Source organism: Phalacrocorax aristotelis, chromosome W, assembly GCF_949628215.1.
Source record: "Phalacrocorax aristotelis chromosome W, bGulAri2.1, whole genome shotgun sequence".
Taxonomy (NCBI): domain Eukaryota; kingdom Metazoa; phylum Chordata; class Aves; order Suliformes; family Phalacrocoracidae; genus Phalacrocorax; species Phalacrocorax aristotelis.
The window spans coordinates 550,876-566,180 of NC_134310.1; the positions used below are offsets into that span (position 1 = coordinate 550,876).

General features: G+C 38.9%; 1 protein-coding gene across 12 annotated transcripts in view; it reads right to left on the minus strand.

Moving 5' to 3' along the window:
• The window catches only part of ZNF532 (zinc finger protein 532), a 51,193-nt gene that overhangs the window by 17,442 nt on the left and 18,446 nt on the right, over positions 1 to 15,305 (minus strand). For all 12 annotated transcript variants that reach the window (XM_075077832.1, XM_075077834.1, XM_075077822.1 and 9 more), the window contains 2 exons: positions 10,076 to 10,257; positions 6,978 to 7,154 (listed from right to left, as the gene is read on the minus strand). In XM_075077832.1, coding sequence (XP_074933933.1) covers positions 6,978 to 7,154; positions 10,076 to 10,257 — 359 coding nt within the window. The remainder of the gene's footprint in view (positions 1 to 6,977; positions 7,155 to 10,075; positions 10,258 to 15,305) is intronic.

Here is a 15,305-nt window from a genome sequence, read left to right on the forward strand (position 1 = left end):
CAATTAGAGGTTGATCTCTGTCCTAAAGAATGACTTTTCATTAAAAAACAACAACAAAAAGACAACAAACCCTGCTTGCGACAATGCTGAATTTTCTCATTATCCACATAAATGTTCCAAGTCCTTTCCATATCCCTCTGAGCAATTATCATCAATACTACATTGTTCAAGAGCTCTAAAGACCAATCTGCAATGTGTTTTGAGATGACAAGAACATGGACATCGCTTCAACGTCCAAGCCGTTCAATGAGTCCAAATATTTGAAATAATGACAAATTGTACACTTAATCATATTAACTGTGAAAAATATTATTTTTGTGGTATATCAAGTGGTCCCGGTTTCTTACACATGCTAAGATAAATCTATTTATTCACACAGCATCCTCTGCCGACCTACATACTATTGTACTGCTTTCCATGGTGAACCCTCTGCATGAGATGACATACTCAGCACAGGCACAGCAGCACACACACCTGCTAGCTTCACCTAGTGAGCATGGAGTACTTAGGAAGGGGAGCCCCCTCCCCGTCCTCTGACCCCCCACATTACTGTCCATAAAAGCTTCTTAAACATTATTCAGAACAAGTATTTTAGTTTGTGACATTATTACTGATCTATACCCCTTCAGAACCCTAAATTCTTGGACAATTCCTGTATGAAAGGTGTTACAGAGCTTGCCAGAAATAGGAAACAATTCTTGGTAAGAACTGGTAAGAAAGCAAGCCCAGGCTCCTAAAATATAGTTTTGCCTCATGTACCTCACATCAATATAAACCCACAGATCTTACTAAGTTTTAACTGAGATCCTATGAGACAACTTCTGGGCAAAAAAGTCAATGGATCACCACACCAGCAGGTCAGCCGAATCAAGCACAGACAGAAACAGAGAGAACGTGAACCTTCTCCAGGCACAGTGCTATTACAGGCACATGCTGTGGGATGCACTGTTTAAGCTCTAAGGGTAGAAAGAGCCAAAGGATTCACTATACAAGAGATCATTTCCTTTGGCCACAGCACACAGATCTACGCAGCTCCACCATCTTGGTCCCATCTCAGCAGAGCAGCTAGAGATAATTTAAAGCAGTGGTTTTACTGTCAGCCCTCTTCACCCAAGAAAAAAACCTGGAGGTTCCTCAGAAAAGTACTTCCTGCAGTTCTGTAGTGAATCTGCTTGTAATGTCACAAGGTAGAGAGCTGGTACTAACCACACACATTCCCTAATCCTGGGGCACCAAATATTTTTCTTCTGTCCCTTACATCCTGTCTTTTATAACACTGTCTTACATCTCCATCGGCAACTGTCCAGAAGTCGGGAAGCATCGAGCTTGGCTACTAACTAAGCAAGCAAACAAGCCAAGGCACAACACTGTATCACAGCCTTGTCCCTGGCAAGGTGATTTTCACCCTTCTGATTCATTGCTCACATACCACTGCTAACATCCAGAACCCCAGCATTTTGGTGCCTGTTGCCGAGTAGTCTATCCCATGGCTAGGTGCTAAAGAGAGATGAGTAAAGTTACATTGTTCCAGGTTAACAAGATGTAAATAAAGACTGGTAGAATTAAAAATAATTCTCTGATTATTTCATGATGTATATTTCTATTAGAACCATATCTTGCAAACAAAATTACACACAAGAAATTAGAAAACCTGCTTTATGATCTGTAGTAGAACTAGACAGTGATCTCACCTGGAATGATTTCAGGTCTGTAGTATATGAATTTATCACCACAGGGTTACACAATTTAATCAAATAAACTATGATCTACTATATGCTTTGGATTCTTATTTTATGTAAAGTAAGGAACAGAAGACTACAGAAATCGCTGAGGTTGGAAAGGAACTCCTGAGGTCATCTGGTCCAACCCCTGCCCAAGCAGGGTCAGCCAGAGCTGGCTGCCCAGGACCACGTCCAGTTGGGTTTTGAATGTCTCCACAGACTGACACTCTGCAGCCTCTGAGCAACCTGTTCCACTACCCTCACCGTAAAAAAGTGACTTTTTGTGTGCAAGTGGAAATTCATGTGTTTCAGTTTGTGCCCATTGCCTCTCGTCCTGCCTCTGGGCTTCACGGAGAAGAGCGCAGCTCCCTCTTCTTTGTGCCTTCCCATATGGTATTTATACATATCAGTAAGGTCCTCCTGAGCCTTCCCCTCTCCAGGCTGAACAGTCCCAGCTCCCTCAGCCTCTCCTCACATGAGAGATGCTCCAGTCCCTTATTCATCCTAGTGTCCCTTTGCTTGACTTGCTCTGGTATGCCCATTTCTCTCTCGCACTGGGGACCCTGCTCTGGGTCCAGTACTGCATGCTGTGCCAAAAGCACTGAGCCCATCCCTCGACCTGCTGTCAGTGCTCTTCCCAAGCCCTTAATGACAACATCCCTGGGTAATGCAGCATGTACCAGCACTGACCTGAGCAAGTGAATCTGCTAGAAAACATCTGACATCTTTCTGAATGTATCACATATTAAAATTATATCTCTCTAAAAACACTAGGAGCTGAATATATATATTTTCTATGTAAGCTAAAAGACTTCACCCTGTTTCACTGAAGCACAAGAACTATCTAATAGAGATCCAAATTTCACAGAATCACAGGTTGAAAGGGACCTCAGGGATCATCTAGTCCAATCTTTCTAGGAAGAGCGCAGTCTAGACAAGATGGCCCAGCACCCTGTCCAGACGACTCTTAAAAGTGTCCAACATGGCCGAGTCAACCACTTCCCTGGGGAAATTTCAGACAGGTCTCTTGAGAAAAGACTGTACTTGGTTGAATTCATACCAACATACCTAATAGCACGACTTGTGACTATATCCACTTTGAATATTTCTTTCAGTCACATTCAAAAGCATTATTTTCAATCCTAAACACATGCAGCTGAGTATGCTGGTTTGTTTTATAATTGAAGCATTCAGTATATAACATGTAACAGCTTAAAACCCTGTCCAAAGCTTAAAGGCAGTTATGCTTAATCAGGACACAATTTACAACCACCTCAATTCAACAAGGCACTTGAGTGGGGCAGGCAGTTCAACTGCAACCACGCCACCATCAGGGTGGTTACTCAGTAACTGCTCCTGCCCCATGGTACACACAAAAACAGGCGTGGTACATGCACTTTTTCACTTTTCAAAAATCAGGTTAACAAATTCACATATTCTCTTAGACTAGATATGGACGTTACCTCACAGGAAAACACTTTCATATCACATAAACGATGGTTAGCATTTTGAAAGCTTCTGCACCAGAGTATGGTATTTCTCCTTCCCATAATTTTTTTCCTCTGAAAAAATGGTACCTGTGGGATAATATACTTTGTACCAATAGTACAGTGCATACCCACAATCTGGGTTGATAAGAGTTTTGGATATTGGAGAAAAGAAATCGGCCATGAAAAATATCTTAGTGCTGTTCCCATGAAGTTACACTGTTTACTGTTTACATATAAGCTCTGGTTTCCCATAAAAAACATGTAGCATCTTAGGTATGCTACAGGAGAGAGCTTCACAAAGTTGAAAGATGAGACAGCCATTCATTTCCCTATATTAAAATAATCTAAATTCATCCCACTGAGAATCACTGCACATAAACTTCATTTTTCATACACCAAATAGTTTACTGTACCTGTTCTAAAACAACCATTTGTAATGTAATTGTAAAGCACACAGTTCCAGTAAATGCCAGAGGCACACAGCCATTTACCCAGTGAGCCCAACTCCTGTAAACAAAAAAGTGTGAATCAGTGAAGAGTCCCTCAGGACCGACTGGCCTCAGCCCGCTTACAGGACAGAAGTGACAAATCTTCCCCAGCCACCCTGACACACTGGGTCTTGCTTTCAGCTGCACCTCTGTGATGCCCAGAGGAACACCCAGAAGCCAGGCTCCACGGCCACGCAGAGTTCAACACCTGCCTACCGGGTGATGTCTGAAACTCACACTCAAGGTTCAGACACCTTTTATACACTCAATGATAACTCCGAAGCTTCACATTTCCAAACACAGAAGGCTACCGTACCCTTCGTTTTAAAATCTTTACTTCAGAAGAACAGAAATTTAACTGAGTTTATGCCGTTGTATCTATAGTGTTATATGACTATATTACATTCCTACTTTTCAATAATGAATTCGCTAAGCTTTCAAAATGTATGCCACCCATCTACAATGTAGATGCTAGGTAATACGATACAGATAAAGCAGCAGCAGCAGATTGGTCAAATGTGACTGTTTTCCTCAAATGCAACAGCGCTTGTCAGCTCTACTCAGTGCTGGTCAGGCCACATCTGGACCACTGTGTCCAGTTCTGGTCCCCACAACTCAAGAAAGACAAGGACAGACTGGAGAGGGTCCAAAGCACCACAAAAATTATCAAAGGGCTGAAGAAAGACTGAAGGAGTTGGGTCTCTTCTCCCTGGAGAAGGCTCAGGGGGATCTCATCACAGTGCTCCAGTACTTAAAGGGCAGCTACAAATAGGATGGAGGCTCTCTCGTCACAAGGAGCCACATGGAGAAGACAAGGGGCAACGGGTACAAGTTGCACCAGGAGAGGTCTCATCTTCATACAAGAAAGACGTTTTTTACAGTGAGAACAATCATTCACTGGCAGCCTCCCCAGGGATGTGATGGAGTCCCCATCACTGGAGGCATTCAAGATGTGGTTGGAGAGGGTCAGCTCAGCTCCCTTTCCCACGAAAGCCTGGGCCCGATGATCCTTCCAGGTCCCTTCCAACATGGGCTGTTCCGTGATTTTAACACAGAACATTACAGCAAATAAAACAGAATTTGAGCAATGTCACAAACATTTGATGTCAATTTGACCAAGATACGTGAGAAATATCCTCAGAAACCAACTAATTTAAACGACAAAACCATTTCCTTTAAAAATTGCTACTATGTAGCAGAAATACATGTAGTTAATTCTGAAGAAAACCACAAGCCCTGATAGCTTGAAAGAGACCTTATTAAATGGTGAAACAGCAGCCAATGCAAGCATCTTGAGGGCTGGTGGCAACACCATACTACCTACAGATGCTTGTGAAATGGAAGCAAAGAACTCCGAACACTGTGAAGACAGGGAAGATCCTATGAGTCACTGCGCATGCATTTAAGACAGCATCTTGATTAAAACTGGCAAATTTAAAGAAGACACCACTTCTTAAGAGGAAGTGGTGAATTATGAATTCTAAAATTTATTACAATACAATAGTACCTCATGAAATTTTATTTGTCTTTTTTTAATCTAAATAAATTCATAAAAGAATACAATTATAAGAACATCTATATGGAAAGAAAACTAGTGTAAAATATTTAATTCACGAAGTTGGTCAGAAACAGTTCAGCAGATCCAAGCACAATTCAAAAAATCTTCCGCATTTTTCATATGTGAAATATCTAACACCAATGGTGATCTTAATCTTTGGTTTTCTCTAATGAAAATTATGGGACTCTGAAACAAGTTTTATGTTAAATGTTGGTATTTCAAACCCTCTCACTGAAGATACCGTCCTGAATTAAAACAAGATATCATTTGTTACTGGGTGGAAATGTCTTAATTTGGAATGAAACACGGGAGGTTTGTTGCCATTTTGCTTTAATGTAGGTTTATACACCATAAAGAATAAATCTCCTGTTAATATGTTAGAAGAAACACTGATAAACCAAATTCTTCTGAAATCTGGTTATTATGTTACATGGTACCTTGTTTCTCTCATGTGCCTTCTATTTTCTTGAGTCTGCAAGTTGTTAAAATGTACTTGTGTGCTCTGTGCACTCCAGAGAAACAACACGGAGTTAAATACTTAAATATTTACTCTCTATACTGCAGGCATACCAACAGAGGAGAACAAAGACAGAAGAAAAAGGCCTGCAATGAGAAGGCATCAGGCTAAGACTGATGAGATTTAAAGCCTGATTTTTATAGGCATCGGCACCTGCAGCTCCCACTGGCTTCAGCAGAGACTTTGAAGGTTCAACATCTTTAAAACAAAGACCCTGAAGCCGAGTTCCTAACCGTGCCCTATGTTACCATCGTCAGTAAACCACCGTGTTTATGCACAACTTTCCTAGCTGCAGAATGCAATCAGTTCTGCCTTAATTCAGAGAAAAAGAGATTATGTATTGGAAAAAAGCTTACATAAACAACTCTATAAATACATCTATTTTGATTTGGAGGGGCAAGGCTGGTAATGGTTTAAAGGCTGGCACCCCTCACTTAATAACACGCTGGAATTGTTCTGCTTGAGACATGACCATCCTTAAGGAAGCAAAAACCTAGCTCACCACCCCCAAAACCTATGGCTTTCATTAAGAAAAATCTACTAGACAGAAAGAGGAGAACAGATCCTGCAGGGAAAACATCGCCCAATAAGTGAGCAGCTGCCTGACCAAAAGAACAAGGTACCACTGTAGCCCGTGAGATTCACCCAAGGTCAGCCCAGAGACAACTGCCACTTCTAAAACCATCTCTCACTAGTACATGCCCTGACCCCTGTGAACTGATGGCACTGAAAGAACTAATTTTCTGAATTCGCCCAGAGAAAAAAAATTAGCTTTTTTCCCCACCTTTTCAACCAGATGCTATGAAAATCACTGCAAAAGCCCTGATGAGTCTTAGTTCTTTTTGGAATCGCGTTATGTTAATTCACAGTAAAAATGCAGGTGAGCGAAGCAGATTAAAACATAAGAACCAGCAACACACTAGCTGCCTGTCCGAATAATTTTTATAACTACTGTATTACTCTCTTGTAGCGTGCAGTGTTTAAAGAATCGCTATTTCTATATTCATGGGAATTTAACCTTTGCCAAATAAATTGCCAGCTAAAAACTCATGAAACATTACATGAACGCCACACGCCACCAACAGGATGACAAACTGTTGGTTGTACAGTACGTGACTTTTAAGATTATAAGCACAGGACAGAATGCAATTTCACAAGTTATTAAAATGCAGGCAAATGCAGTAGAAGATTAATTTTGCTTACTTTGGTTCGCCTATCTTGATACCCGGGTGTTGTGTATAGGCATGGGAGTGTGTGCTGGGAGCAGATTTAAATGCCATGGGACAGATAGGACACTTGTAAAAGACTTCACAGTGAGAACCTTGAATATGAGACTTGAGTGCCGCCACATCGGAGTATACAACATTGCAATGCACGCAGCTGCAAAGAGAGTGGAAACGAGTCAGTTCAGCCTAGCCCAAAGCAATACTGAAAGAAACGGAATCAACATTGATTTCCAAGCAAGTGGAAGAGATAAACATACATACACAACCAGATAAAACTACATTATTCTGTCAATTTAAACAACCCAGTAAGAATCAACATAAACAGAGATTTGCATATCAGAAAGGAAGAAAAAAGAAATTTCCCAAATTAATTTGAAAATCTAAGAGATATGAAGTAAGAACACGTTTTTATGGCATTACAACAAAACAGAAGGGTCGACAGAGGAATATTCTATTGATTGTAAAAAGAACACTTAAAACCTCTGTAAATTTCCAAAGAGATTTTACAAAATGCATTTATCACATGCAGTGGATTGTACGAGGTACGCCACAGCAATTTAGAAACTACCACCAAAATGGAAGATCAGTAAGGGAAACATTTCCACCATTTCCCTTGTTTAGATTTAATGAAGACATACTGGTAAAGATTTTCTAGACATGTAATCAAATCAGCGCTTGTATTTTAAAAAAAAAAAAAAAAAAAAGAGTAATTTAAACTCAGGACAACTAAACCAAATCTCTACAATCAGATCAATCTATCAGATTGGAAAACTGAAAATATTTTTCAAAAACATACTTCTGCTGTGTCCAAAATTTGTGACCTTTCCGCATCTATTGTAAAATGAAATGATTAAAAAATTGAATTAATATTAGTACATAAGAATTCTATACTCAATGGTCCCTTTTAGTGCCATACATCTCCAGTACTAAATGCTACCAAGTAAGTCCAAGAACATGCTGCAATAAGCAATTACAAAATAACCAGTCAAATGAACAAATTCCTTATTGACAAGTATTTTGCAGTAAGAGTTTCACAATTTAAACATAGAAGGCCTCTACCTTTCCAAAATTTCAATTTTGGCATCTATCTACTATGATTGTTGTCATAAAAACACCAAATTGTTTTCTGATACTGTTTTAATGCCCTGATAGCAATAAACCAGGAAATAGTTGTATGTTGCATTCAAGAATCCCATTTTCTTTTTAAAATGTATTACCTCTGAATTTTATGAGGTCATCCTTTCTTTTCTGAGCACTTAATTTACATTCTTCTTATTATTAATCAACTTTATATCTGCCTAGTCTCTGCTTACCAATACATTTTCTAAGGTAAACGGTCCTTGTCTTTTCTGGGTCTGTTAGGCTCTTCTCTGCTCGTAAAGATATGAACATTTCTTCATAGCAGTATGAAGCATTATCCTCCCATCATCAGATTACTCCTAGGGCATCACCTCAGGAGAGCTGGGTCACATCTCCCACTTCCCCATCCCATCCTGTCCGGACTTTATTCTCAGCATCCACCATTGTATGTTAAAACCTTTCTTAAGGACCAAGCCTTCCTTTCTTGGACTGCTAGAACAGCTTTCTTGTTTTCAACTTGGAAAGATGCAATTAAACTTAAGGTTGAAATTTTCAGCTGATTTAGTTCAGACAACTAGCCTAAATCACTGAAATGAAACTGAACTCCCTCACAGAGGTCCTTTGGAAAGGCAAGACCGGTTATGCTGTTCCTTGAGTGAAGGCACCATGGTGATAAGGACATGCTGAGGAGTCTAAGAGGGAAGACATTAATTTTCTAAGATACTGCTTTTCTTTGCCTAGGTACTTTTGGTTTAGATCTTGCCATATACAGAAACATAGCCTTAGTGTGACGTGAGATGTTTATGACACATCTTGAAAAGTTTAACAACTTTAGTTTAGATTCACAGTGAAGAATTTATGAGTCTTCTGGTGTTACTGGTGCAGACTAGGAGTCCCTGAAGTTGAATCGGTGTACAAACCCAAGAGACACAGACTAGAGGAAAGGAGAGTGGAGGTAACAGATGTAAGAAACGTAGGGCAAGACAGTCTACTGCATGGAAGAACAAAAGAGAAGAACCCAAAGAACCCAAAGAACTGTAAAGAGTTGAGAGTGGAGTCAGGCCATGGATTCAATCTCAAAACAGCTTGCAACAGCTGGTTTGATGCAGTAAAAATGCTTTCTTCCCTTAGCAGAAGAATTCACAGCCATCCTAGCAAATGAACCTGTGGCACCTTAAGGGGGAAGAAGCTGCCCACTGGTAAGATTCCAAATCACCCTTCTCCAGTCAGACAGGGTAAAGTGGAAATATTTTAGGAGTGCTGAGCAAAGGTTGGCTGTACAGGTTGCTCTTCTGATCCCTTGCTGTGCTGCCTGCCATTTAGCGTGAGTAAAAGTCTAAGATAATTTTCCAAGCCTTTCAAAACTTAACACTTCCATGAAATGCCTCTGATCTCCATTTCTCAATGAGTTGCCATTACAGGGAAACAGGAATAGAAGGGAAACTGAAGAGCAATAGAGAAGAACCAAAAGACCAGGCTATTTGAATCAGAAGGGTAATTTTCAAGCAATGTAGAGCTGATGAGTCTTGACTTCCCACAGAAAAGAGAGCAACCAGATAGGTGCAATACATCCACCAGCATCTTGATAATAAATCCTGGCAGTAAATACTGAAAATGACTGTTCTACCAGTGAGAACAATCTAAAATTCAATGTTTTGAAAAAACTCAAGAGGTTTTTTTAAGAACCTGAAACTAAGAAAATACATCTGAATTCTCTCTACCTTATAAACTGTGAAGTCCTGAATCTGACATTTTATGGCTGGATGAGATTAGCTAATATTCTGATTTAATAACATACAAAAGTGGATGCCCAAAACAAAGCAGAATCCTAATGTGGTATTTATTCCAAAATTTGTAGTACTAATAGCACTGTTGCTATGACAACCTTAAACCCGTGAAGCTGTATTCTACAAACAATGCTTATGAAAATGGAAAACTACTTTTAAAAGCATAAATTATACATAAATTGACAACAAAAGTAATCATTATACTGACCGAAAACCAACTCTTCGGGTATAATGCAGGCAGTTCTTAGTGACATGAGTCTGGAAGTGGACAGATCTGCAGATTGCTCCACATTCAGGACACGTGTATGGAGATTTATGCTGATGAATTCTCTGGTGTGATGCAAAACTGCACTGGTTAGGAAGCAGCATCTGGCAGATATTGCATGTCTTCTAAACGATAAACCAAAATAAATGAAACAAAAGGTTTGGTTCAGCTATACGTAACATCTTCTGTCAAACACACTAATATATCAAATAAAAGGTTAAATGTTATGACTGTGATATGAACCAAAAGAAGTAGGAAAGTACTAAATGCAGGCCCTGCTGATAAATCTTGTACGACAGAGTTGGCAGATAGTGGCAACAGACATATTGGCATTCCAGGCCATTCTGACACAAAGCTCTTCATATACCACTGACCATGGGAGATGCATGTTGGTTTATGTAAGTTTTGCTTAGGTGCCTCACAACATTACCTTAATAGTGCAAGAGGCCTAAGTACAACCTGAGAAGCAAACCTTACGGTTTTAAATTGGTGCGCCAGATACAGTAGAAGTCCCAAACCCACCAAATATGCTATCTTCACTTTCTTCAATCCTTACTCCTGATGAATTCTTATGGTAATATCCATAGTACCAATTAAATGGAATATTACCAGGCAGAAAGTGCACAAATAATTTCAAAACCTATTTCTCAGGCTAGAATACCACATCTGCATTATATTAACATACTCTGCATCTCAGTAAAAGCTAGAGATATGTAAAATATTTACAGGGTTTTTCTTTGGAGGACAATGTTTCCACATGCAGGAGTAACTTACTAAACTAAGTCTCTTCTTGTATTTTGTTGCACAAAAATAATAAAAATCTTCAACTACATGTTTACCATATGCCAAATCTGACATTCCTTGGGTGCTTTGTGCCATTTTTGGGATGAAATGCAAATGATGGAGCCCAGCTGTAAACAGGCTTCACTTCTGCTCACAGTTGCTCTCCATCACTGGAGGGCACATAGAGCCAAATCTGTAAAAGCATTCCAGAAAATGTTTCATTTACAATACATCTCTCAAATCTCTAAGCAGGTAGCTGGCATCCTCTATGGAGCTATGCTTCTGTTTAACTTTCATCACAGAAGCTGCTTCGCTGACTTCAGCAGAAACACTCATGGTCTCAAAGTCAAGCACAAATACAAGTCTTTGCAGAACAGGACTTTTAACTCTATTTTGTAAGACTCTGCTTTGTAAGGCGTTTCAAATTATTATGACTTGGGACTTATGAATCTTAGCAGTGAATTATGAAGATTTAGAAACAAAACCAAGACTCCTTCATTGCACAGGTATTTTTTTTAACATGAGATCTGCGTATTTTTAGAAATGTTATCTTTGAGAGTCTTGCAGATGTAGTGATGTGTACGTTTTGCAAGAATATTGAACGAGATCTCCAGAGCCGCATTATAAATTCTTTACTAACCCACATATGAAGAAATCCTGAAATAAATAATTGAGAAGTAACAGTTTCTTACTAAAAAGTCACCCCATTCTTCCAATTTAGGCAACTCTCCTTTACATCTCTCTTAAAAACCAGTAATATCCAGATCATATAATAGCAGAATCAAAGCTACCACCGTAGAAGAAATAGTACAGTGTTTTCATAGGAGTTTTCACAGGAGTCTGACTTATTAGTATTGGCAACTATGCCAGTAAAAAAAAAAATAACCTGTTCCCATTTAAACAACAGGAGACAGACATTAACTCCAAAGAAAGAAGGAAAAAGCCTTTACAGACACTGCAAAAAAGGATTTTTTTTTTAAATAGAACACTGGTTAATATCAAGGTCTAAAGTAACTTCTTAATTGCCTCAGCATTTTTACAGTATTACTGATATTCTAAGAACAAGTATATTGTTGTTTTACAATCTGTACACTTCATTTTTATTCTTTTTCCAAAAGAGCTTAATCTAAATGCCTTTTCTGAGGGTGCAAGCAAATACTTTGACTCTTAAAAACAGTAACTTTTAAGTAGAAATATTAACATGAAATATCTTGTGGTCACACACACAGAAGAAAGGAGTGTATTTTCACTTTTAATGTTTACTTTGTGAATATGGTGGCCTGATACGTTTGAAAACAGTCTCCAACCAAACAGTTCTCGAATGTCCTGACGGCAGCAAAATGGTGAAATGCAAAACATTAAAATAGAGGAAGTCAAGCAAAGAAAATCTACCATTACTCAAATTCAGGTTCAATATTAGCACTACTGCCAGCCTAAAAGATAGATGCTCTAAGTAGATAGCATGGATACATTTACTGCCCTTGCAGAAAGCTCTGCCTGAGGTTAACTATCTGTGGGCTTTGGAACTATCAGCCTAAGAGCCTTTGTGACACAGCAAGTCTGAAATTGTGTTCAGACACATATAAATATTCACTTTGAAATGCCAAATAATTGTCCTCAATTAACCAAACAGCTATGGCTGGAGCCACTGACTCAAGCCCTCCAACACTGAACAGAACTGCTTTGGGATGTTAACTTCATCTTCGGCTCAGGCTTAAAGGCAAAATCCTGACTAACCATAACTCTACTTAAAATGTGCTTGTCACATTTACTTGGCTTCAGCGCCATTCCTAAAAATGTATCTTTTGCCGTTTATGTATTAATAAGCAACAATATAATACTAGAGAATCTGGGGTATTACTGGATTATGTAAGAAAACAGCAAAACAGAACTTCTTATTCCAGTAAGAGAAACATACGGGGTTTTCATGGTCCTTCCAAAGCCTTTTGTCTGCAGCACTACAACAGGAAAGTGGGATCCTACACCACAGAAGAGTCATACAACATTCCAACCCCAACCAAGTGTGTATCTCTGATTTTGCAGCAAGCAGCCTGCAAGATTCATCTGTAATGCTAATAACTCAGACTGACACGAAATGCCAATAATGCTATTTGTTAAGGCCACTGGTTTGCTATTTTGATGAGTACAGTAAAATGTTTAATTGTAACTGACTACAGTAGAACAAGAAGAATCTACTGTGAAATTCTGAAATTCAGCATGTTTGCTTACCATTTTATTTTGGGCTTAAGGTGGCATTAACTTCCAGTTCTCTCATTCCAACCCATACCAAAATAAAACACAGTTTGTGAAAATCATCACCTGCCTGCATTTGAAGTCAAAGTTTCAGAAAAAAAAGGGTTAGAAGAAAAAATGGTGGAGGTGGAAAATAAAGATACACAAGAACTATGAGTATGAAGGGAAATGAGCTATGTAGTTTCCATGGGAGCTATACACTTTTATCTGTAAACAAGATGAACATTAACATTAATTAGCCCAGGATTGCTACTTTTTTTTCCCCCAGTAAATACATGATGGTTTCACTCAGCCATGAAACCTGTCAGTGAGTGGTCCCATTCCCTTTAACAGGAACATTAATGGAAGTAAAATATTGCAGAAAGGTAACAACTTTATAAGAGGCATCTTTTAATTGCTGGGGCTGTTTTACTATTGTTTATTTTAAAAGAAACATTCTTCCTTCATAACAGGAGTTTAAGAACAGGAAGTAACAGCTACTTATTGCTTAGACTCATTGAAAACATAAAACAGTACACAATTTCCATTTCAAAAGCAATTAGGTGGGCACTAGAAAGAAGGGTAAGCTGCAAATAGTAACCTTTTTCCCTATTATTTGTTTGCAAATTCCAAATATTTATTTTTATTCTTTCTTCCTTCCTTCCAAAGTTAAAATATCCATTTCATCTAACCTTCCTGTCTCCTTCCATGCAAAATAACGGTAATTTTACATCAAAAAGCCAGTGCCAAGCACTAAGAAAGAAAACAGAAGTCAGATCATTGCTTGTCCAAGCTTTTCAAGGGGTAACATATAATGAAGAGGTACTAGATTTATTAATAAATGCCTATGCAGAGTCTTTCTTCAGCAAACACTACCCTTGCAGCAATGCTTGGGACAAAAAATGGCCAAAAAGATAACAAAAAGGCGGCAGGATGTATTGCTTTCACTAAAGCAACTGTTCAGTTAAACAGTTACTATGGTGGGCATTCAGGTATAGCTACAACACTACAGTACACGATAAAATGCAACATAAAAAAAACAACCAGCACAGAATTGAAAACTGCTGCTTGATATATGAATAAGGACTAAGAAAAATATTTAACTAACTGAAATCCCCTTTAAAATTAGATGATTTCAACAAAGAACATTTAAAACTATGTTTATTGAGAGTGTTCTCTTAATATGGAACAACAGGAAAATAGCTGCTTTTCCTCCAGTGCTTTGCAGCAACAAGGCTGTGTTTTTTGGTTTCATTTTTTCGTCTTGTTTTTGGTTTTTGGTTTTTTTTTACCTGGAAATCCATGGCCTAGTAAGCAGGTATTAAGACCTTGTTCATACATCAGCTCTTAAGAGAGAGCAAGTTTCCAACAAGAGACGCAGACACATTGATAGGTAGCAGGCAATGCTGTTTTCTGTACCTTCATGAGCTTTCCTCCCTGAACAGCATATCTGTGTACCCATACTTATCTTTCCACCTAACTGCAGCTGTATTTTGACATTCTATGAAGACCTCAGTTGCTTTCCTGTAGTAGATCACCAGGGTAAACAGTATCTAACAGGACATGCATAGAGAGCAAACTCAGCAGCCACAGGGCAAAAGTACCAGACAGAGGTAGCAGGAAATGGGAAAAGGTGTTTCTACAAATCTGTTTAGTTTACCTGTCCATGCAAAATGGCCCCCACAGAGAGCGAGTACATCACTTCTCTATCTTTGCTCCTCTCTGTTTTTCATTTTATCCTTGCCTGATCCTCCCAACCTATTCTCAGTATATTTGCCTGCCTCTCATCCACTTGCTTTATCTTGGTGCCTTCTTAATTGCTTGACTTTATAGCATCAAGAACAACGGGGTTTTCACAAGACTACTGGATCTTCTCACACCAAATTATAACTAATGGATCTATTATGGGAAAAAAGGTAAATCTAACACCAATAAGCACCAGCAAAGGAGTTGGATAAAAAAACAATTACTGAGTATTAGGAAACTCAAGAGCTGGTGCAGGACATACCCATGGTCAGCCATTAGATACTGTTCAAAATTGCAGCAAGATCTGAGGATGGAATACATTCTCCTAGTTCTTTCTGACAAAAAGCTTAAATAAACTCACTTTAGGTATGCACATCTGTAGTATCTTACAAACTGAAATTCACTCACATGG